This window comes from Adiantum capillus-veneris, chromosome 14 (assembly GCF_014529385.1).
Source record: "Adiantum capillus-veneris isolate H3 chromosome 14, ASM1452938v2, whole genome shotgun sequence".
NCBI classification, from domain to species: Eukaryota; Viridiplantae; Streptophyta; class Polypodiopsida; order Polypodiales; family Pteridaceae; genus Adiantum; species Adiantum capillus-veneris.
The window spans coordinates 98,609,618-98,635,551 of record NC_140944.1 but is presented as its reverse complement, the minus strand read 5'-3'; the positions used below and the strand labels follow the sequence as shown (position 1 = coordinate 98,635,551).

Here is a 25,934-nt window from a genome sequence, read left to right as displayed (position 1 = left end):
GAGAAATATAGAAGAAACCCTTCTTCCTAGCATTTTTAATGGAAAGTTTAATCATCTGAGATAGAACATCTTTCAGTCCTAAATCTCCCTCTAGGGGTATATTCTCATAGCATTGAGCAATATGGAAAATCTGTTTAGGGAGATTAAGAGTAACTTCTGTGGAGTTTTTACTAACCAAAAAGGGTTATAGTGTACTTGAAGAAAGTTATAGTAGATTTTTTGCTTGGAAGCACAAAAAAATTCAAATTTTTCAAGTACAAGTTCAAGGCAAAGGGTGATATCTTTGGTAATTTTAGTAAAGATACCATTTGAGGCTTCAGATATCCATTTGAATTTATGCTTATGAACTTTATAGGTGGGGAAAAGTACTGGAAGTTTGGTATCTTGAAGAAATTGCCCCATTTTTCCTAAGTGTCCTGAGATAAGATTAGTGACCTCACACAAAGATGTGTAAAGTGGTGTGAATTCCTTCCCAAAACCCCAAGAGTGAGTTGTTTTCCAAGCCAGCTTTTAACATATAAGAGTGAGACAATTGGAGATTTTATCCAGCCCTACTATAAACCAGTCCTTTGAAGCTTTTGAAAATCAATAACCAGTTGTGGTGTGATCCAAGAACTTTTTGTAGACAACCATTTACATGGTATGAGTGAGATTTTATGGAAAAAACATTGTTCAACCAATTTTGCTAAGTCCAGTAAGATTGCCTTCTCCAGTTGAAGAGTACAAACAAGGTCAGTTAAACAACTAAGTAAAGTTGATAAAGCAAGATATGGGCTCTTGGGAAAAATGGGTATGTGATTAAGTCCTTTAGTCAGGACTTTCTGGACTGTGGTATTTTCAATTATATCAAGATCACAAGTGCATACATGCATGACATACATAGGCATCAAAATCTTTACAAAGTGGGATAAATTTGTCACAAGCACAATCAAGAATGGAGTTGTGTCGTAAAAAATCATTACTGTAGACCAAATTCTTAATAGGTTGTTGATATTTCCAACCAATAAGTACATTATCAAGTATTTCAAGGTTTCCAAACAGTATGTCAAAACACTCACAAAAAAGTGTCTTTGAGTGTATCCAATCTAGAAGCTCATTTTGAAAAAGGCAATGTACATAAATATAATCTTTGCAAGAAGTTTTTTTGGTGAGATGCATCCTTCCACATGGGCCATACCAACCTGCATGATCATAAGTCACGGATGGGAGTGTTTCTTCCTCTTCTTCTAGTGTAGCTACGAGATTTTCCTTTATCAAAATCAAAGGAAGAGCTAGGTGTCAGAAATGAAGTAAATGAGCTGGGGGTGGCAAGAGAGTAAGGTCTTTTTAGTGATGGGGAGTCATCATCCTCAATACATGGCTTGAGTAAACCGATGATAATCTTAACACCTTTGTAGTTTGCATAAGTACTCAAATATGTCCCAGGTTCATTAGATTTTAGTTCTTTGAGGATATCCAGCATAAGCCCACGAAAGATGTTGAAAGAAATTTGAGAAATTACTATTTTTTTAGCTTGGCTGCCTAACCAAGAACATATAAGGGATAGATGGAAGTCACTGGCTTTTCGGGAAAGAGTTGTTCCAAATGGTTGAGGATAAACCAGATAGCATGGTCAAACCACATAATTCTACATTTTCACGACGCTTTAGGGTCAATAAATTTGCAAGCACATTTAACATATGGTCAAAAAACATTCCAAATGGATTTTGTTTAGAAATACGGATTACTTTTAGCAAACTCCATGTTCCCTTTTGTTTGAATGTATAGACCTGTATTGAAAGAGCATTTGGAGTGGTCAATAAGGTTAAGGTTGAAGGGGGCTTTAATGATTTCCCCTTTGTCTAAGAACTGTCATCCTTTTAGAATCCTGAGTCTATAGTCCTCAAGAGTGGAGGCAGGAAGATTAGCCAGATACACCCAGGTTTCACTAAGAATTAGAGCCAGAAAGGCTTTGTTACATAGAACCTAGAGCTGATGTTCCACACCAAAGGATTCAATTTCAATTTTTCTAACCAGTAGGAAAGGAAAAACCTTGGATACTTTTGGTACCATTTCTAAGAGGTTAGAGTCAATAAGGGAGCAAAGATTACTCTGAAATTCCTTGACAACTTTGAGTACCGCACTATCTCTATAAAAGATACCACCGGTTTGAGGGATAGTTGGAGCATCAAGGTTACTAATAAAAGATGGATTGAGGCCACATAATTTTTTCAAAAAGTTAGATAATTCATCCCCAAAAGAAGAAAATAGGGCTAGCTCTTGCTGATATTGTACAGTAATTGGCCTATGTACTGGGAAATCATATTAACCCCATCTTTGGAGTTCTTGTCCAGGGTAGCTAAAATCTTGACCCAATCATTAAAAGACAACATGTGTAAGATAGATAGAATTTTATTTGTGGTAAGAGGAAAATCATATATTAATTGAAAAGCATCCAAAATGCCACTACATCTGAGGATAAGAGAGGTTGCCACAGAGAGGGGCTTAGAAGATAGTGCCAGGCCTTGCAAGAGAGCAAGGGTCTACAATAGACAAAATTTCTAGTAAGCCATGGACTACTTATGGTAGTATGTAACACAACATTTGGCCCATCTAGCTAGAAAAGTTCTAATTCTAACAGCTAAGGCTTTTTTTGGAGAATGGTTCTTTAGGTAAAACCTAATCTTCTCTAAAATTCTTGTATGCTTCTCTGGGTTGTAGCTTACTCTCATGCAAGCTGTCATTTTAAAATGTTGTGATCCTAAAAGAATATATATATATATATATATATATAATTAGTCTTGTAGGTTGGGCCTGCAATCCTTAAAGCGGCAAAGTCAGAGACTATAATAGCCATGAGCAGGTATCCAGAACATTAGCCTATGAAGGACCACCTAACACCAGCCAGCCAATCAAGGAATTATAAACTGTGGGTCCAACTTAGAACTAAGATTCAATCTAGTTTCTAAAGTCATCATCTTGGTTTATCCAAAAAGTATGGAAAAAACCTTATGTATAGAACGTGTGTGTAGCTGTTTTTACTTAAATAATAAGACATAATAGAACTTTAACATTCAAAAGACAGCTGGCTTTAGAGAAAAGGCAATGATAAGTACAAAAACAACTCACTCTTAGAGTTATCTTTCTACATGTCTTATGAGAATGAAGCGTCATTCCAGAATAAATTGATAATAGAAGTACTTCCCAAGTACTAGGAACAAGTGTAATCATGGACAGACATTTGCTTTAAGACCAAAAAATTCCAAGAAAGGATAGACTCCTCACATGAATCCATCCAAACAAGACAACAAAACACATTAGCCTTGGTTGTGTTTTACACGTGTCAATGGACTATATCAGTTGTTATCCATGTCCAACTTACAACTTTTTTGACTTAAAACCACTATCCAAAGTGTTCATGTATTCCAAAAAGAAGTTTTATTATTTTAAAAAAAAATTTATATTTATAAGTATGGATTCTAAATATCCTCATTTTTTATTAGACCTTAAATAGATAATAGTATGCATATTATATTGATCAGAAGGCCACCACCCCTTTTGATCTAAGTGTCTTAATTCCTTTAACAACTCATCAGTCTTTTCAATATCATATTTATTTTGCCAGATTTGTTAAGCTCCAATTCCTCTAGCTTTTTAAGTACCATGAATCCATAGAGGCTTTAGATATCTCTTACCAACAAAAATTCTATTTGACAGTAAAATGTGTCTAACTCGGTCATGTTTATCAAACACAACCAAAATATACAAGTCTACTTGGGCTTATGGAATCATCCTACTTCAGCTTGTATGTCCGAAGTCATTTTGTATCTTTATACCAATCCTTCCACTAGGTATATTACACTTTTGAATGTCTTGGTTTTTAAATGAGTTAAATGTTTCCATGAACTTCAAAAAATGTTTTTGTACACTCTCTATGCTACACAAGTAAATGAAATAAACTTGTCGAAGTACTTGAAAGCCACCATGGCTTAGTGTAACTATACCCAGATGTTCAGAGTAGAACCCTAACTTCTCTGTACTCTACTATATCAATTCTTCATCTATAAGATCAACCATGCTATTACAATATTAATTTGTGCATGGGTATAGAGACAACGATATCAGAAAAAAAGCCAACATAGAGATGGAGCTAATATTTAGCTCAACCAATCTAAGAAGTCATGAAGACCAAATAAGTGAACGAGGTATCATTCCCTCCTCTAAAAAACTTAAACCAACATAGTAACCCATCCTTCTATGTCAGAGAAAAGCCAAAACTAAAAAGTTTATGCATAATTTGTGAAAAGCAATCCTTTTATAGTTCGTTCAGCATAAACTAAAAATTTACATGTGTACAGTCCTGATAGCGTATCAAGCAAAAACACCATTTCAGATGTCATGCTAAATGCCACGTAATACAGCAACCAAGAGTTTTGTACTAGAATTACCCCGACATGTGCAACTTTCCTTAAATGGCACTAGGGAAGAAAAACCTATAAGAGTATGGGGAAAATAAGCAGAGGTTATTACTCGTCATGATAAAAAGTCCAGAGAGAAGACAGAAAACAAGAAACCAATGTTTTTTAACCCCAAAAAAGCAAGCGGTCCTACTAGTTACCAAGTTCCATAGTTATGTACAGTACTACCAGAATCCAAAGTCATATGGAAACAGTCTTGTTTATAGTATGTACAGACCATAGCATAACCTACCAAACATAAGTAGTGAAACACTCCCCCTCCATGTGCGATTTCTATATTATGGCAAGAAGGGTGCCAAGTATAACTTGGATTATGTAGTGGGTTTATTATGCAAAGCTCAATACGAAGCTACAGTGCAATATAGACCATAGTTCTCAAGAACGTCAAAAAGCATGGTTGGAACAGAACAACCCTACACCCAGTTCAAGTCATCCTACCCAGTGTCTTTCTTGGCAAGAAACCACCCCTTGTGGTGTTGTATGAGCCAATATAACGTGACAAATTGATCCCTCCAAGTGTCATCATACATACATAGAGCCAAAGATAGCCATCAAAATACTGTGCTATTTTACCATTATACCCTCATTACACTAGTTCTGTAAGTGGACACTAATGTGTCCTGAGACACTAAAGTATCTCTATTTGTGAAGCTAGAAAGCATTTTTTTACATCTTGCTTTTCTACCATAGGTTGGTTATGAGGGAAAGAAAACATTGGATTTTTCTCCATGTTAAAATACAAGCCTATGGAGAGAATTGTGGTAATTTCTAAGTCATAATTTTCTGTAAAATTTCAAGTTGTTTTGCCCAAAAAATCATAAAATTCTTATATCTTTTTGTAGAAGTGAGCTTTTTTATGTTTTAAAAAAGCCAAGTGCTAGTACTTAGTGTTACAAAACAATCATAAAATTCTTATATCTTTTTGTAGAAGTGAGATTTTTTATGTTTTAAAAAGCCAAGTGCTAGTACTTAGTGTTACAAAACAATGGAATGACCTTCAAGGAATAGTTTCAAATTTAATTGCAAGTTATAAACATGATTTCATACGTGAGCATGTGCTGACTAAGAGCATAATTTTGCACTTTCAAAGGTCCTCTCACGGAATTGGGTTATTCTAGTGCAATTTGACAACATCAACTGACTTTATATGTTAAAACCAAGAAACTACATATTTTTCCCTAACTTACTTAAATATTGTCGCTTACACCCTATCTTGAAATTTTGATTGTGCAAAAACTCTTGAAAATCTTGAGTCCTCCACAATAACATTGAAACCAAGGTTTTAGGTATCCCATTTGTATTAATACCATGCACTTTAATACATTTAGTTGATATGTGTGGAAAGTTTTAAGTTATTTGAGGTTTTGAATACTTATGTCTCAAGAATTAAAATATCAAAATTTTTGCATTCGCAGTTTTGAATATTTGAAATGATCCAAAAATTGTTTCTTGCCAAAGCACTTCTACTTGCCACCTTGGAGAGGGTAAGAAATGTATCACTTTCTAAAACTAAAAAAACATTGAAAACATATTTTTTCTATGCATACAACGATATGCTTGAAATGGCCATGTCAAACATGTAGAACTTCCCTTTATTTTATATACTCTCAAGTGTTGGAATTAGGGTTGCAGAGAAACACTCACAGCTTGGAGAAGACGAAGAAATCTCAAGGCACACAATAGAGAGTGCATTACTTAGTGTGCAATGGAAAATATAGATAGCCCTAGAGTGATGGGCGTATATACAATGCTCGGGGGGAAAAACCTCCTAAAGAGGGAAAAAATGCCCTAGCGGTCCTAGTGTGTTCACACACATCACTACCACATGTATATGGTAACAAATCCCCCCTGGAGTGATGCGGTGAACGAGAGCTGGCACATGAGTAAAGGGAAGTGCCATGCCCTGAGGAAATGATCAGTCCACAAAGGGGAGTAAGTCCAAAGCTTTGCGGAAAGCTTCAAGCTTCTCACGAGACAATGCATTTGTGAAAAGATTTGCAAGGTTGTCCTGTGTTTGCACATAATCCAAGTTGATCTCTCCTGTTGAGAGCCTCTCCCTGACATAATGGTAATGCACCTCAATGTGCTTTGTGCGAGCATGAAAAATTGGGTTCCTCACAACTGCCAATGCACTCTCATTGTCAGTGTAGATAGTGTTGGCAGTGTTCTGTCCAACACCCAAATTAGCCATAAGGCGTCTGAGCCATACACACTGAACTGTAGCTATGAAGACTGCCTTGTACTCAGCCTCACAACCCGAAGTAGGTTTCTTCTTTCTCAACCATGATATACATGAACTGCCAAGCATAGAACAAAAACCATGTGTGGACACTCGCGTGTCAAAACAACCATCCCAATCTGAGTCCGAAAAAGCATGTAAGTCTGGCGGCAATGATCCCCCCTTGGGATAAAACAAGCCAAGATGTAAAGTGCCACTAAGGTAGCGGAAAATCCTCTTGACAGCCTGCCAATGCTTAGACCCTGGGCTATGCATAAATCTGCTGACCTGTGAGACTGCAAACTGAATATCCGACCTCGTGTTGCATACATAAATGAGGTAGCCAACAGCAGTTTGGTAAAGAGTGACATCAGCAGGATTGCGAGCATCATTTAGACTCAACCTCAAACCTGTTTCCATGGGAGTGGCAATAGGTTTGCAATCCTCAAGTCCAAACTTACATAGCAATGTCTCTATATAACTTTTCTGACACAAGGAAATACCACCATCACACTGCTTAAATTGTATACCCGAGTAATGATGCAACAATCCCAAATCTTTCATCTTCAAAGTAGCATTCAAATCAGTCTTAAATTCAGCAATATGTCTCTCATTTGGTCCAGTGATCAACAAATCATCAACATAAAGAACCACAATGAGAAGTACATCACCCTCATGCTTTACGTACAATGTGCTTTCTGTTGGACTGTTGCGAAAGCCTCATTTAACCAAATGAGTGTCAGCATTCTCATACCAAGCACCAGGAGATTGTTTCAACCCATACAAAGCCTTCTTACATCTGCACACTTTGTCCTCTTCTCCTTTTATGACAAAACCGCGAGGCTGTGTTACATAAACTTCCTCAAATATGTCACCATTCAAGAAAGCGGTAACAATGTCTGATTGATGTACATCCGAACCAGAATGAGCTGCCAATGCACATAGAAAACGCACAGTAGTCATACGACAAGTGGGAGCAAAAGTCTCTTCATAATCTATGCCTTTGCAACAAGTTGAGACTTATGGCGATCAATCTCACCATCCGGCTTGCGTTTCAACTTGTAAACCAACTTCGTACCAATGGCCTTTTTGCCAGGAGGCAAATCACATAAAGTCCACGTGTCATTTTCTATGAGTGCATCATATTCTGATTGCATAGCAACCATCCAATTTTTTGAATTCTATGCTTCATCAAAAGACAGAGGCTCCTCAACATCATATAAGCTAGACACAGCCAAAGCATAACAATCTGATGCATAAGATGCATGGCGAGATCCTTAACGAGTACGACTAGACAAAGGTGCATCCAATTTACTGTCACGCAAAGTGTGCACCAGCCATTTTGGCATACCTCTAGCCTGCTCGTTTTCACTTCCTCATCAAGTACATCATGTACATCTCCATTAGTAATAGGCTGATCTAGAACATTTTCAAAAACCCCCATAGGCTGTACATTTGCCTCATTGGAACTTACATTTGTATTTCCACCACTGAAAAGAGGCAACAAAGTGTCATAAATGTCCTGTGAGCTTACATTACTGTCTCTAGTACATGACAGCAAGGGCTGAACAGAATCTTCCACAAACACTACATCCCGAGAAACCAGAATACGTTTTGTTTGCGGATGATACAACCTGTAACCTTTGCTTTCAGCACTATAACCAACAAAAATACATTTGACAACCTTATCATCCAATTTTCTGCGTTGCACTTGTGGCACCAAAGCATATGCCAAACAGCCAATAACACGCATGTGCTCAATAGAAGTCTTTCTATCATGCCATGCTTCATATGGATTAATAGACTGCAAAGCTTTCGTAGGACACCTGTCTAGTACATAAGTGGCACACATGATGGCCTCAAGCCAAAAAGAATGCGGTAAAGCTTGACTTTTGACCATACATCGTGCCATTTCTGTCAGTGACCTATTTTTCCTCTCAGCAACACCATTTTGTTGAGGTGTATAAGGCACTGTACATTGGTGTTTTATCCCATGACTAGCCAGAAATGCATTAAATTCATGAGACATATACTCCCCCCCTCGATCGGAACGGAGGGTGCCCATAGTACATTTCGAGACATTTTCAGCCATAGCCAGAAATTGTTTGAAGCACATAAAAACTTCGGACTTCGCTTCAAGCGGAAATACCCATGCATGCCTGGAGTAATCATCAATGAAAGTCACGAAGTACAGGTAATTGCCCAAGGACGGAGTTTGCATGGGCCCACAAACATCATTATGCACAAGCTGCAATGCATGTGGCCCGGACTGAACCATCCTTTGAAAACTTAGAACACTGCATCTTACCCAAAATACAGCCTTCACAAACATGTTTGACAGGTTCTTCAAGAGGTGGAAAAGAAGCAACCATATCAGATTTCTTCAAACGCAGCAAACTGGCAAAATTCAGATGACCAAAACCTGCATGCCAAAGTTTTGCATCTGAAATAGCCCTTGAATCTGCAACAGCATTTGCAAAAAAATTTCCACACTTTTCATACAAAGTGAGCTTATACATCCCACGGCACAAAAGGCCAGATGCAACAATTTCATCACCAAAACTGAGATCATGAATTGTACATCTGTCATCCACAAATTTGACTACAAGTCCAAGTCTAGCAAGTGCGGATACAGACAAGAGATTGTTCTTGATCCCAGGTCCATAAAGTGCATCAACAAGTGTGAAAGAACTGCCATTAGTAGTAGTAAGCACAATCTTTCCAACTCCCTGAACTGGATAAGAGGCATTGTTGGCACAAGTGACTGAATTCCCATGAGGGACAGACTCGAGAGAGAGGTAAACAGTTCAGGATGTGAGGTGATGTGCTTTGTAGCACCACTATCGAAATACCACACATGTGAATCTGCAACAACTGACAAGCATGCATCATAGACAGCAGGATTGTAAGTGCACCTGCGCTAAAAGCCCATTCTGCATCAACATCAGCATTACAGTCTCCTTTCACAGAAGACACAACAATGGTTGCATTTGTAGTGGAACCAGCATTTGCAGTGGAACCACCCTCTTTCTTCTTAGCCTCTTTGGCCTTCAACTTAGGACACGACTTGATCAAGTGATCATTAGCTTTACAATAATGGCAACGCATCTTCTTTTTGCCCTTATCACCAGAATTTCCAAACAAATTGCTGCCAGCAGAAGCATTAGGAACAATATTTTTGCCGCTCGTAGAGCAGAACCATAAGAAGTGGCTGCATTGCTGTTACCACCCTTTCTTTGAGAAGCAATAAAAGCATGTTCAACTACATGCTGCCTAGTCTTGTTTTTTCTGGAAAGTGACTCTTGCAAAAGCAATGTGCATAATGCATCAAACTTGACAACTTCAAGATTTCCTTGGGTCATAAGTCTCCAAGTACTAGCAAAAGTCTGGTAAGAATCTGGTAAGGCATCAAGAACAGTCTGCACATGGGAACTGTTTGAAATGACTTCACCTGCAAAAATAAGTTGCTCATTGATATCCTTGACACTAGCAAGGAAAGTGTCCATATCATCTTCCTCATGAATAATCTTCGACTCCATCTCTTTACGCAGCAAAGAAATTTTAGCCTCATTGCGACTTGCATAACGACCAGCCAAAATATCCCAAGCCTGTTTTGCAGATTTTGCTGAACGGATGTGAGGAACAATGGTGCGCTTCACAGATAATGCAATCAATGCATGAGCCTGCGTATCCTTAACATCCCTACGAGCTTGTTCTGCCATAGGCAAAACAACTCTAATAGCAGCAATCCTTGCAGCAAGACCTGCAACATCCTCAACATCGCCTACATCCTCAAAACCAGGACGTACATCAATGCCCTGCACAATGTTCCAGACGCCCTTTGACACAAGAACATGTTGCATCATATAAGCCCACATAGGGTAGTTGTCCCCATCCAACCTGTCCTCAGCAACAAACATCTTAAACACATCAATGTTGTTGTTGTCAGCCATGGTAAATGCTGCACCTAATGTGAAAACTGCCCGAAAATAGGAGAAACAGAGCGAGAACAACACGTGCTATATAGCACAAACCACAAAAGACTATAGGGCACCTATTATGCAGAAAATGGCACTGACAAAAATTCTGCACAAAATGACAAAATAGCCTGTGCAGACCTACCTGTAGTGGAATCGGAGGCCGAAATGAGCCCAAATCAAAAATTTGAGCAGACCGTGCTCTATGAGCTCACCCAAAGTATTTGTCGACCTGTGAACACTCGCCAAAGTTCACTGAAATCGGAGAAAGTGAGCAGGCGTGTACTGGAGGAGCTGGCGACTAAGCCCGGGAGGATGCAACCTACTCTGATACCAATTGTTGGAATTAGGGTTGCAGAGAAACACACACAGCTTGGAGAAGACGAAGAAAGATCAAGGCACACAATAGAGAGTGTATTACTTAGTGTGAAATGGAAAAGATAGATAGCCCTAGAGTGATGGACGTATATACAATGCTCAGGGAAAAAACCTCCTAAAGAGGGAAAAAATGCCCCAGCGGTCCTAGTGTGTTCACACACATCACTACCACATGTATATGGTAACATCAAGTAATTTTTTTTGCACATGAAACTTGCAATTATGTATAGCACAATTGTAGAAAAGTTGTGTACAATTTTCTACAAGGTCGCTTCATTTTTTTCTTGAGCTTATAAAGTTGATTTCTTTAAAGCATCAATCGCAGTCTTATCAGGGTCCACTTGATCAATATATTTCTTGATCATGATAGATTCTAAAATGCAAGGTTATCTTTTTCAAAGACCCTCTAGCTAAATATTTAAGCATATCAAGAGGGTTTTCTTAAATACCCGTCTAATGCAAGTAGCATTTAATATAATTTGTAAATAAAGGACACTTATGTGTCCTGTTTTGGTACCAAACTAGTGTTAATACTGTCCAAAATTACTATCAACAGCCTTATTACGGTGATGTTATAAACAATCATAGGCTATTCTAATTAGTATATGGGCCTTACCAAGCCAATTTTACCAAACCACCAGGCAGTTACCACAACTCATTCTTCAATGTGTCTTACTGAGGTACAAAAGAAAAAGCAGAGGTGCTTACATCACCACAGAACAATCCTTTCATAGAGAGATTAACATATTACAATACAATTGAAGGGGATCGGGGAGCACCACAGACGAAGAGTGTGTGAGAGAGAGAAGGAGACACACAACACAGATATGAGTGGGGAGACTCAAAGAGTGAGCAGCCCCCTATACACTTATGCTATGTATAAGGTATACAAGTCAGTGGGCGCCCAGACTCTGGGCGGCCGGGCAAGGCACAGACGCCTATACCCCAACAACCTCCCACTTAAAGACTAGGTTCCCTTGCTTAAAGGCACAGTCGCCTTTAAGTGGGAGGTTGTTGGGGTATAGGCGTCTGTGCCTTGCCCGGCCGCCCAGAGTCTGGGCGCCCACTGACTTGTATACCTTATACATAGCATAAGTGTATAGGGGGCTGCTCACTCTTTGAGTCTCCCCACCCATATCTGTGTTGTGTGTCTCCTTCTCTCTCTACCGTCGAGAGCGAGCGAGCTATTGCCTCGAAGCTCTCAAAGCCGTCGTGCTCTCCGCGGTCACCATAGCTCTGATACCAATTGAAGGGGATCGGGGAGCACCACAGACGAAGAGTGTGAGAGAGAGCGAGCAAGCTATCGCCTCGAAGCTCTCAAAGTCGTCGTGCTCTCCGCGGTCACCATAGCTCTGATACCAATTGAAGGGGATCGGGGAGCACCACAGACGAAGAGTGTGAGAGAGAGAGAGAAGGAGACACACAACACAGATATGGGTGGGGAGACTCAAAGAGTGAGCAGCCCCCTATACACTTATGCTATGTATAAGGTATACAAGTCAGTGGGCGCCCAGACTCTGGGCGGCCGGGCAAGGCACAGACGCCTATACCCCAACAACAATAATGAATTTAATCCAGGTACAAACCCGTGTGGGTTGCACTGTGAGCTCCATACCACCACAGCAAGCAACAATGCGCACAACCCTCTCTTTCAAACTCACACACTATCAAACACACTCAAGGCTAAGTGAGAGGCAAAAAGCGCCCTCGCCTGTTTAAATAGAATCATTTCAAGCTTGAACAATCATGGCGTATTGTGAGCAGTAACTTCAATCATGACATGCCTGATTTGGCACGGTTCCATTCTCATCAATGTTACAAATGTAACCACCTCCGAGGGGGCTAGGTCACTGTGTACCTATGTGCCAGTAATACGGCAGGTAAGAGAGACAGAGGCTAATAGTTAGGGTGTGAATCTAGCCTCCTTAAGTGAGAGAAATTATTCCCACGTTTCTTATAATTATTAGGTTTTCTCCTTAATGTATCTTCTATAAGTATAGCCTCACAAGGTGGGAGTATCTAAGGGTAGCCAAGAGGGAAACACGTAAGAAACCTCGCCATCTTGAGTTGCTACTTGTCCACATGTAGGATGTATGAATGTCACTCTCCCTGGTCTTAGTATATTGGGTGGGTGTCCATAGGGGGAAGAAAAGAAGGATTATTTGTCCACATGTAGGATGTATGAATGTCACTCTCCCTGGTCTTAGTATATTGGGTGGGTGTCCATAGGAGGAAGAAAAGAAGGATTATTTTTGGGTTTTTTATATAATGCCAAGCTATATCCGAGTAAGCCAAGGGTTTTTAATCATAGCTAATAGGTATCCCAGAAAAAAAGAATGCTAGCTATATAAGTACTTGTGTGTGTGTGTGTGTGTGTGTGTGTGTGTGTGTGTGTGTGTGTGTGTGTGTGTGTGTGTGTGTGTGTGTGTGTGTGTGTGTGTGTGTGTGTGTGTGTGTGTGATCAAAATTAGGTCAAATGGACACCACCGTTGCACCCAAAATATGCCAAAACCCCAAATATAACTCTTGGGTTGCATAGATCTGAGTCTGTTTGAGAAAATCATAGCCAAAATTGTGTTTTTCAAACCAAAAAAATACACTTGAGGAGACATGCTTTCAATAATCTGCCACATTGTGGATTGAATATCCACAAAAAAATGGTTTCACATCTCAGCAGAATCGTCTCCTGAATGAGATAAACACAAGCTAAAGATCTTAGTTCCATAATCCCATACATGGCTGCAAATTTCCTGCTCCAAATCCTGTTATAAGCACACACCAATTGTTGGGTTCAACAACACAAGGTTAACTCTCTCTCAAACATCATTTCACACAGTGGAACAACACACACATCACATCAGACTCAACAAAAATGACACAGAGATAACTTCAAGATGAACAAAAAACAGTACACCAAGACAATAAATTTGACAGAGCTGTGAAACATGGTTGAACCTGCTTCATTGCATCACCTAACCAACACTAGAATGCCACAACTAAAAATAGTTATAACTACCCAACAACAATGTTCTTGGAATAAACATCTAACTAAGCAATACCTAGTTCAATACCTTGCACACTTGATGGGGCAGTTTTTCAAAATTTGAACTCGAAAATAAAATCCCTTGATCACAATTTAAACACTAAAGTAGAAATCAATGTAATAAGTAAACTACATGATCTTGCTCAGTCAACAATTTCTTGCGCAGACATAGACCCTGAGTTCATTTCTTTACAACTTCAGAATCAACAACAAAAAATTCAATATCAACAACAGGGTGATCAATTGGTAATTTAGAGTCAACAACACCCAGTATTTCAGGTTCAGTCATAATTGTCTCAATTACTTGATTAGCTACCTCTACACCCAGCTCTTTTCCAACCTCCTGCTTCGCTTTCTCCTGCATTGGTCTCTCTAAAGACTCTCCATGCTCTGGAAAATGTTGCAACTGATATGTACTTTGTTTCACCTCCTCTAGCACTTTCCTCCCCATATTCTTTGTTTATGCTCGTGAACCTATTTTATCCAATACTCCCTCTCTCTTTTTAGTTGGTCAACCTCCACTAGTAGATTCATAGGGATGCTTGAGCACAGTAGATAATCTTTCCCTCATAGATTTCCATTCTTCTTGCATGCTATCCAACATCTGTTGTTAGAGCACCTAAACATCTCCCTCAGACATGAGTGCCCCACTAAAATCCATTTCCTCAGGTCCCAATACTTGCCTCTCCAAATCTAATAAAGGCTTTAACCTCTGATCAAGCATATGGTTTTGAACCTACAGTTCTATATTCTTGCTAGCCAACTGCTCTAGATCAAATTTTACCTTCTCCTCCAAAGTTTGAGTCCACTCCTTAAACATACCCAAAGACATTTTAACCCTTGCTACCTCACTCTGATGCTGCACTGAAAGTTCTTGCACTTCATTTTTTATGTCTACTCTTTAATTCCTCCATATCCATCTTCAGACTCTGCACCACTTCAACTTGTTCCTACAAAAATTATGGACCTATACTAACATTTTGATATCCATATCTGAATCTTCAACAATCACACTTCCTTGAGATCCCTTAACAGTTGGACCCTGAAAATCTAATTGTTTTTCCACATTCAACACTTCCCAAATTCATATTTTCAGACAAAGTAAACACCTTACCCAACTTGGTTGGTGTTTGTGATTTCAATTCAGGGTTAGTGATGGGAATCTTCACCTTCTTAATGGGAATACATCATCTCTGGAGTCTGCACACACCTAAGGGCTTCTTCTTATGCATACTCTGCCTGTACCAAAAATCTATAGGACTCCAACTTCTCCTGGTCATCTTCCAATCCTGCTAGTAAGTCCAATTTTTGAGTTGAAGGCTGATCTTTCTTAACCACTAGTGCTTTACTAGAAGACCCAGGTAATCCTTTCTCCTCTACATCAGTTTCATCAGTTGGCGGCTTGTGAGCAAAGCTAAACAAAGCAACCAAATATGCATATAACCTGCTACTATTTTGAGCCTTCCTTTTATCTGGCTGACAAATAGACTTCCGCTGAAATCTTTTCATACAACCAATTGCCCCAATTCATTGTACCCCCTTGCTCTACAAAACATAAAGAAGCATAATTTTTCTTTGACATATAGTCAAACTTGATTAAAAAGTACATTCTTTCCAAATACCACTTCAATTGTTCCCTCCTCACATAATTTACATTCTTCAGCATGTAATATCTCCTACCACCTTCAGTAGCACCAAACTCCTTTTTCAACAAAAATTCAGATCATTTAGGGATCGTGGTAACACCTTTCAATGGTAATTTAAACACCTTTGCTACCAATTCAAGGGTTAAAGAAAGAGTGCTAGAGGCTTTGCATAATAATTACACTTCCACCACCCCATGGAAGAGATGCAAATGATTGCAAACCTATCCTCTACAGCCAAACAACATTTTACTTTGTCTTGAAGTCAATCTCCACCTTGAATTCCGTGAATGGGTCCATCAAGGACTATCGTATCTTTACTGCACTGAGGGGAGTCTCCACCATAGCATCTTTATCAGAAGAACCTTATCCCTCCTCGTGACTACTAATGCCCACATTGAAAATAGATCCTTTGTGATGCAGATGCCTTGGCGGACCATCTTCCTTAGGCCCCGACTGCATAGTTCCAATGTGCTTTCCCTTGGCCATGGCTAAGGGCTATTGTACCTAGGAATGTACTTGAAAATCTCAAGCGGCAACATGTGTAGAATGATAGTTGCTCCTTCGATTAGTGCACCACATCTCTCACAAAGCTCTAATCGTACCCTCACTACAATAATTTCCATTAGTGGAGAATCAACCCGCAAACCAACAATTTTTTTAATATTTTCCACTTTAGAAATTTTGACCCATGAAAATCCAACCTGGTAACATTTAACACACCATAATCCGACTGACCAACTCATTAGCTCTAAAAACAAGTGTCTCTAACCTGCTATTTGACTCAACCAAGAATCTGACTCAGCATCAATTACATTACCAAGTGTCTTCCCCTATATTGGGCCATAAGGTGCAAGACTCTTCGTCTCCATGTCATCTCCAAAACACTAATGAGCACAAAAAACTCTAATATTCTTACTTTTTGAAAATCTCCATTGTTCAATCAACCATGCTAGGGGCCAATCTAATGAGTTGGTTTTCCTTGAAATTGTTTGAATCTGAAATTATTAACAGGCTTCTCAACCTTAGTGCCAAAAACATCAGCTACAATAAATGTACCTTGACCCAAATCTTGGAGAATTTGATATGGATCTATATATCTCAGAGTTAATTTACTTGGATGTGGCCCCAGTCTGGAACTGTAGAGCATTACACAATCACCAACCTAAAAGACCTGAAATTTAACATTCATATTGACATTAGGAAGAGAACGGGGTCTAGGAGGGCCTCTTTATTTGGAAGTTTAACGGAGTCAAACCTCTAGTATTAAGAAATAAATCAAAGGACAACTTTTAAATTCAAACAGGTAAAATGGATAGTTTATTTGAATTCAAATTTTCCCCCCAAAATGAAATTTAAAATCTAGCAAGCAAAATCATATCATGTAACATATCTACGGAAAGAGCTCGACGTGTAGATTACAAATTTATAATCTCCGCTCAAATTGGAGATTATATGTAGGAGTTATGGAAGGCCGGAAGACATAAAGTTGTCCACTCTCTTTTGGGGGAGAAAAGTGCATCCTTTGGCCACTCTTACACATCTCTTACACACCCACCATTCGTGCACACATGGTCTGCATTTATTTGTCAAAATGTTAATCACATCCATAATCTCATGGCAAATAAAGAGGCCCTCCTAGACCCCATCCTCTTCATAATGACCCAAGCTTTTCTCCTTCTCTAAACCACCTCAGTGGTGTAGGAACTAAGCAACCTGTCCTCTTCCAACTACATCAGATATTTTCTCATGTATTTGACTGATAATTTAGGACCCATTTTTTTCACTCACTCTGAGACTTGGCACCACAAATCCCATGGGAACTACAACTTCAAGGCCATACACCAATTTAAATGGAGTCATACATGGTGCTACCTTGAAAGTTGTTCTAAAAGACCACAATGTTGAATCCAACTGCTGATCCCAATTTTTCTGATTATCTTGAACAATCTTCTTCAAGATTCAGACGAAAGTCTTGTTTGTGCTCTCATCTTAGCTGTAGGTTTCTTATGCATGATCTTGTGACTTTTTGTCAGTTCAAAAAAAACCTCATAAATAAAATGACTTCCTCTATCGCTCATTAGCTCCACAAGGCAACCAGTTTTAAGTCATGATATTATGATAAAGCAAACAAAGGGCACATTCTTCTTTGTCAAATGAGTAAGAGGCATGCAAACATTTGCTAAATGCTAAATATCTTATGTACCTAGCATGTCGTTTAACCTAATAGACAATCCTACTCACTTCCTTTACATTATGTGGAGCTTGAGTTGCTTTAATAACTTCAAGTTTCTTCGCATCACAATAGAAATTCCCACTTGGGATAAAATATGGCAGAAAAGAACTCCACTTTTGATAGCAATCACACTCTTGAAAGGGTTTAAGTAACATTTTGAACTTCTTACACCTTTCAAAACACAACCTCAGATGATGCAAGTGCAAATCCTTCGTACCAGACACTGAAAAATCATCCACAAAGACTCTCATAAAATCCTGCAATTAGTGTTCAAATGTTTTTTAAGCTATAAAATTGAATGATGGTGGAATTTTTCACTCCAAATTCATAAATATAGATGCAAAAGCTCCCGACTCTGTGATAAAATCTATTTTTGCTTATCCTCCTCAAAAACCTTGATTTGATTGTAATTAAAAAACCATCTAAAAAGGTTGTACATTTCCTTCCCTGCTACTGCATCCAATGTTGCATCACAAAATGGCATTGGAAATGGATCAGTGATAGCGGCTGCATTCAACTTTTTGTAATCAACACATACTCTGATCTTGCCATTTTTCTTGGGTATCACAAGGATGGGTGACAACCATGTAACCTCATGAATTGGTTTAATAAACCCCACAACCAACAACTTATCAAACTCTTGCTTGACTTTTTGTGCAAAATTTGGATTCATTTTATACCTTTGTTGCACAATTGGAACTGTATTCTCTTTGAGATTGAGCTGAAACAGATCCTACAAAAATTGTCCATCCACATGAATACTAACTTTGACTATCTTTGGATCTTCCTTAGTGCTCAAATTGAGCTCCTTTAACTCATCTTTCTTAACTCTGTTTGATCCTCCAAACCTTTTGTTGTATATATTCTCAATCAAATATCTTGCCTCTTTTTCCTCCTGCTGTAAAGCTACCTTTGAGCTAGAATCCACATTCTGATCCACCATTTGTACTAACTCTGATCCCTGTATTTCTTGCCCAGGAACTAGGTCTCAATCCATCTCTCTACTTCATCTTCCTTCTACAAGCTTCCTTCTATATCAACTTCAAATATAGGTACAATGGTTGGATTAGCCTTCAAAAATGATTCTTCCTCATCATCCTCAACTTCCTCTGCCAGATTAATGGTTTGAGCATACAATGGTTCCTCCTCCCCAACAAAGGGATTGTATTTACCTGTTTTCCTTTCTTCAAGAGAACCTTATTCTCACCCCAATCATGCTTGATTTTAGCCAATCTGAACCAAGGCCTCCCCAGTAACATCTCAAATAAAGTATCACCTTGCTCCATCTTCAAAACAACAAAATTCACCTAAAATTTTATACCTGCAATTTGAATGGATTGCTGCCTCAGAATCCCTGAGGGTTGAACCCTTCTCTGATCTTCCATATTCACCTAAAAATGGTGCTGGTTCTAATTTTCCAAACTTGCTTTTGTGATATACTGACTCAGCTAATATGTTGACCCTAGATCCACCATCCAACAATACTTCCTCTACCTTAAAAAATCACCTTTATAATAGAGACTACAAAATCCACATCTGTTGGATCAATGTTGTGCACTGTTGGTTCAACTATGTGGTTTGCCTGAATTTGGATATTCTTTTGGTAACAATCTATTTAACAATCTCTCTTTGAAGGTTGGAACTATGCATAAAAATTGATCTAATGACAATTGTAATAGAGGGTTAATCAATACCTCAAACTAGTCCTTATCATCCCTTCTTGTTGTAGGTATTTCATACTACTGCTGCTTCAACTGGTCAACCTGAATGTTTGAAGTTAGGTCCTCTAGAATCTAATTTTTTGCCTCCTTTTGAACCTACTTTTGAACTGGATCTCTGATTTCTTTGTGCTCTTTCCAATCAATTGTTCCTTAAGCTCTAGACCTAGTGACAGCCATTACACCAACACCTTGACTTTCCCAACATTGAGTACGATCACATGCCCACTCATCACAATGCTCCTTGGTAAGATGCTCCTGATTTTGTTCATTAACCTCCTCTCGTTGTTGTTGCTCAATTATGTCAATTATTATCACATTTTCTTGAGTTTGTGGCTGCTTTTGTTGTTGTTGTTGTTGTTGTTGTTGTGGATTAGCTTACTGGTTATCTTGATTGTATGGTTTCACTCTTGGAATTCCTCTTTTCTCTCTATGTTCTACCGGCAAAACAAAATTCAGACCTACCCAGTGATGTGGTGCACCACAGTAAACACATGGCATCACTCCTGGTGGTCTTATCTGATTATTGTCTTGATTTCTCCAAGGTGATCTTGGAGGTCTAAGAGGTCTCTGAAATGGTGGTCTCCCTTTGAATGGAGCTACTTGATTAGTTTCAACATCATTTCTTCCTCTACCTACATTAGGGGTTGGTACTCTTGCTATCAGGATTGTACAAGTATTGTGTTGTATTATTTCCTTCTCTTTCACAAATGTGGAAATACAACTTCTCCTTTGGAGCTATCATAGGACATCTAATCTCAATTGAGTGACCAAATCTTCCTCTTTGTCTTTCTTATCCTTCTTCTTCTTATCACTATTCTTCTTCTTCTTCTTTGCTTTGCTGCTTTCAGCCTCACTATCACATGACTCTCTCAACTCAGTTTCTCTCTCAGTTTCAGACTCCTCTTCTGAATCAAAGCTACCCTTGCTCTTCCTTCTGGTCTTGGTCATGCCAAGACTTTTCTCAACCCTAGTTGCAGCTATAACCAAAATGTTGAAGCCTCCTACAATATCAATGATGGCCACATCATTCTTCAATCCTTTCAAGAAATATCAGGCTAGCATTTCATTTGTGGATCTCTCATTGCCCTGTAATCTATCCACCAAATTTTTGAATTTTTGAGCATAATCTTCCACCAACATATTTCCTTTTCTGATGTTCCTGATTTTATTCAAAACATCTGTTAGAGTCTTCTCCTTTCTAAATCTAAGTAAAAATACTACTTTGAGTGTAGCATATGCTGCAAAATGTGCAATACCATATTGGCTAAACCAATTGATGGCTTGGCCTTCCAGTGTTGCTGCAAATTGCTATAGCTTTATGTCATCACCATACATAGCCTGATTCCACTAGCTTGCCACTTGGTGTCAAAATTGAGCCACATGACAATCAACATCTTCACTTGACCTTTCCCTAGATTTAGCTGCTTTTTCCTTAGGGTTAGGAGTTGGTTGATAGACTAAGGTACTCTCCTAGGTCTTTGCCCGATAGATACATCTAGTGGGTCAAAGAGGAGTCTTCTTCTACTTCTTGTAGACCTTCTGATACCACTTGTGAAGAGTGTGTGCATAGATGTGTGCGTGCTCGACGTGCTCCGTATGGAAGGAGAACGTAGAGGGTTTTAAGTGGATCCCTCAATGAGAATTGGAATACCTCACTACTCCTTATTGTTCTATTTGATCAAAAGAATATATAAGGTTAGTACGGTCAGTGTGATGGGTGTCCGGCCAGTTGGATTGAACCTTAACAATGACTCATTGACAAGGGCTTTTCTCAAAGACAAGGAGTGGACTATGATGAGACCTTTGCACTAACTGCGAGGATGGCGACCATTTAGATAGTTTTTGTCCTTGCTACCTTTTTTGGGTGGCCCATTTTTCTTCAGATGGATGTAGTGGCTTTTCTCAATGGTGATTTAGAGGAGGAGATGTATGTGGAGAAACCTCTAGGGTTCGAGGATTCAGATTTCAGAGACATGTTTGTAGGTTGCTAAAGGCTTTCTATGCCCTGAAACAAGCTCCTACCAAAGATAGACTCTTTCTTCCTACGACACTCCTTTTGACGTTCTTTTGTAGACTTAGGTTTGTATATTTACAATGAGGGAGGATTGGTGACTCTTATTATCCTCTATGTGGATGATCTTGTGATTACAGGTAGCCATGTTGAGCACATCTGCTGTACAATGGAGACCTTCGCTAAGGAGTTTGAGATAATAGATATTGGCTTGCTTCACTACTTTCTTGGATTGGAGATATGGTAGACAAAGGGGGCAGCTTTCTCTCCCAGGAGCGCTATATCCAAGAGTTGTTGGAAACATTTGGTATGATAAGTGTAAACCTATCTCAACCCCTATGGATCCCAATCAGAAATTGTCACAATATAACCCCTCTCAAATGTAACAGATGCTACAAAGTATTGGAAACTAGTCGGTTCTCTTATTTGGGTTCTCAACAATCGATTTGATGTCAGTTTCCTAGTGGGACTTCTCAATTCTTTCATGCGCAAAGACCTACCAAATCACATTTGGAGCATGCTCTTCTTCAAACTCTATTGTATTTAAAGATAACCAAGTCATGAGGCATTCACTATGCAACTGGAAGTACAAAGTCCAAGATCATTCTACGAGGATGGAGTGATTCAGATTGGGGTGGAGATTTAGATGGATGATGATCAACTACAAGATACACTTTTTCTTTTGGCTCAAGACTAGTTTCATGGAGCCATAAGAAACAATCGTCAATTCCCTTATCTGCGACACAGAGACAGAGTACAAAGCAGTTTGCAAATGCTACATGTGAGTTTGTGTGGTTACGGAGGCTACTTTTGGAGATTGGATTACAAATAGAGTTGTAAAGCCATTGCAAAGAATTAAACATGGAGGCAATGGAAACACTGGTATACAATCTTCATGAAACAAGGACCCATCTACAAATACCAATTGTGGGGGTTTCAACTTGGGTTGCAAGAAATATGTAGGATAAAATAGCTCAATATTGAGTTCAACATGAAGCACAAATTTTGACAATAAAAATCAAAAATATCAATTGTTTTGGACTAAGACACACAATGGCTTATTTCAACTTCGATTGTGCAAGGGGACAAAAGGAAAGCTTGCAATTCCTTGTGAAATTGCCTAATAACATTGTCATAAGATGGACCGATGCCTCATGGCTATGAAATCAATGACAAAAGCTTCACCTTGTGAGAGTAGGTTGGCTGACTTCATGGCTCGCTAAAGAAGTTAGGGGGCAGAAAAGAAAAGGTTGCAACTCCTTGGTCAACCTTCCTCTTTTGCTACCTTTCTATCCGACTAAGACGCGTGTTCCATAATTTGAAGTTTACATAGCCCAAGCCTCTTGGACAACCAATTTGCAATATATCAACATTAGCAAGCACGCATGGAGCTATTCCATCTAGATACTTGACATAAACCAACCGTATTATTTTTTCACCTTTCAATAAACTTATGGAAAGCAAATCATATTGTGCCAAGTGGCACTAGTGCCCGTCGTCCATTGTTCAAATCATTGTTAGACAATCAAGGTAAAAATTGACGTTCCGAAGTGACCATGCCTACAGTACACCCATATCTAGTGCAAAAGATTGTTAGAAAATTATGCGATCAACACTCGTTTTCGAAAATGTACAACGAAAATGGTCAAATATTAAGCTTTCACTTCAAAGAGTTGCTTAGAGGCTAGCAATATAAGCTCCCTGTATAAGTATTTGAGAGCTTCTGACAAGGTCGCATACTAATTTTGCATAAACATAGCTAACTTAAATATGCCTTAGGCCTCTAGCTACATAATCTTACATTTAAAGTGTTCATACAATTGCTACACAAGTGCTGATAATTATTTCCTAGAAGCTTATACCATTTCCTTCAGTCAGTTCTGACAGACTCCAGCTTTTAGTTAAGGCTTAGCTTGCCGTTCTCCCTAGGGACGAAACCCAGGGGGGCGTCTTCTTCTCTTTGGTCGAAAGAACAATACTGGCCCATGATTAGCTTCAGCTAGGGCAGGAGGTGCCTCTAGATCATCATACTCCTCAAGGTTGAGCTGCAACAATTCCTTGATGTGGAAATCAAAGCTGAGCCGGGACAAAAGGCCTTCGCCAAGTTTGTTTGTGTGCTTGCCTTTAAGATTGACCTACAGAGGCAACATGGTGAATTTCAATGTTGTGAAACCAAAAAATAACAAAAATCAATTGCAATATCACTATTATATACATATTTACACACACCTAGGGGCTTAGATTTGTCATGTGCCTTACCCATAGGCACAGATAATGGTAACTTTCACAATATATAACATCAAATCTAATCGCATTTCAATTTTCATAAGATTCGTTTCAGTACTACAGATTATAAATTTCTAACTATTTAGACGACCTTCGATTTTCAATCCTATGGCAGCTTATTTATCAACAAAAAGCACCCGCCTAACTCACTAGTCGATGGCTACAAGGATATACAGCTTACCACTTGCTGTCCTAGGCAACAGGCTCATAGCATCAGTAAGTACATTCACTTACCTTCATATGACATGCCCCATGGAGACAACACAATAGCACTTAATCACATTCTCTAAGAAAATAAGAGGAATAATTGCATCGCTCCACCTTCTGGGGCCTGCATTCCCCCATAGATGAAAATTTTAAGATTGAACACTTGAACAAGAAACAGGCCAAAGGTGCTCTAATGCAAGAAATTTGTCTTGGAAACCTAGAGCTACTTGGGTTTCCATAGCACCATTGACTTCACAGGATCTGCAACTGACTCAACCGGAGTCAAAGAAAGCTCATTAAACAGACGTTAAAGACAACAGAGTTGCAGAAAGATACTTAGTGTGCATGCAGAAAAATAACGGACATGCTTGTGAATGTCACGATGGATCGAACATACTAAAAAACTTGATCACTCTATCAATCCATGTGCAACTCTTTGACACTAGCAACTCCTGCAATCAGGCATACATTCTGCCAGCACTCGAGGCTCATACATCAGTTGCTATAGATCAAGCTAGCTATTAAGCATGCCTAGATTACTTATGGTGTCTTCCACAATCACTGTTGTCTTCAATTTTGCATCTCAGCATACCTCAAAATGCGACCGATCACTGGGAGTTATTCTGGTGCAGTCTGCTGCAAAGCTCCATGAGAGGGCAGCGAGCAAAGCCAGGTTGAGGAGGATGAAGAGGCGCATTGCGTCGATGTGAAACAATGCAGGCAGCAGCTTCGCTATGGGTTGGATGAAGGAACCCAAAACCCTAACAGAGGCAGTTTCTGATGTGGGTCATTTGCATGGCTCGATCCGAAGCAGGAGAGAGGACTGCGAGGCAAGCCTTCAAAAAGGGGTGGGCGCGCATCCTCTGCGTGTTCATCATTGAAGGCCCCGCCTCGCGTAGCGCTTTTGCAGAGGCCTTTACTCAATCGCCAAGATGGTGGAGTGCCCACCTTCTTCCCAAAGCCTGCTGTTGGGCACACCTTGTGATACGAATGCTCCCCTCGTCACTTTTAAAAAAAGCCATCATTCTTAAAGGAAGATTACACTATTTTGAATCGGTGCCCTCTGAAGTGGATATGTGTGCCTGTGTGTGTGGGGTATTTAAATGGTTGCCCTGAGTCTTGGGTACATGTGTGTCTATTGGAAGGGCATCCCATCCATTGTGTGTGTGTGTGTGTGTGTGTGTGTGTGTGTGCACGCACGCACGCACGCCTGTGCGCGAGCACCCTCTCAAGCTTGTGTGAATACCATGAGACTATTATAAAGAGACAAAGATAAAGAGAGAGCCGGAGCGAGACAAACAAAGTGCTCTAGCTAGACTTTCAAATGGCTGTCAACTTAGCTTCTTTCCTCAAAAAGTTGTGGTATTCCTTGAGTTCAGAGAATTCCATCTATGGTTTGTAACTTTACTTCAAGTCCACGAAGAATCTTGTACAACATATGTAGTTAGGATTAGTGTTCCTAGGATTATCAAAAAAAGGTAAGAGGATCTCAAATGGTTCTAAATAGAGATTTTTTTCAATGAGTGCAATGATACTGATGCATCCTTCAAAGATGTTGAGTAAGTTAATGCTTCCAATTTTCTTTTACCTATTTGTTTTATCAAAGATAGAAGTAGTTATATCTATCTTTGAGCAGAAAGGTAGATAGAACCCCACAGTAGCATTATCCCATCCCTTGTAGTCATATATGTCCTTGCTATGAAAGATATGAAAGAAAGTACAAGTTGTATGACAATGGGGTCCCTTTTCATGTTTCA

General features: G+C 39.3%; 1 protein-coding gene across 1 annotated transcript; it reads right to left on the bottom strand.

Annotated features, from left to right (window-relative positions):
- Positions 1 to 23,262: 23,262 nt before the first annotated feature.
- LOC147442821 (uncharacterized) lies at positions 23,263 to 25,348 on the bottom strand. Its single transcript, XM_086528846.1, has 2 exons — positions 24,770 to 25,348; positions 23,263 to 23,819 (listed from the first exon to the last, which is right to left on the bottom strand). The coding sequence occupies exons 1-2, from the start codon at positions 24,872 to 24,874 to the stop codon at positions 23,610 to 23,612; spliced, it is 315 nt and encodes a 104-aa protein (XP_086384972.1). The 5' UTR covers positions 24,875 to 25,348; the 3' UTR covers positions 23,263 to 23,609.
- Positions 25,349 to 25,934: the final 586 nt, after the last annotated feature.

Excerpts from the sequence above, each read along its gene's own strand:
- LOC147442821 (XM_086528846.1), bottom strand. The coding sequence starts at position 24,874 with ATGCGCCTCTTCATCCTCCTCAACCTGGCTTTGCTCGCTGCCCTCTCA. Across the intron at positions 23,820-24,769 it reads GTGATCGGTCGCATTTTGAG|GTCAATCTTAAAGGCAAGCA; the intron begins GTATGCTGAGAT and ends TTGCCTCTGTAG.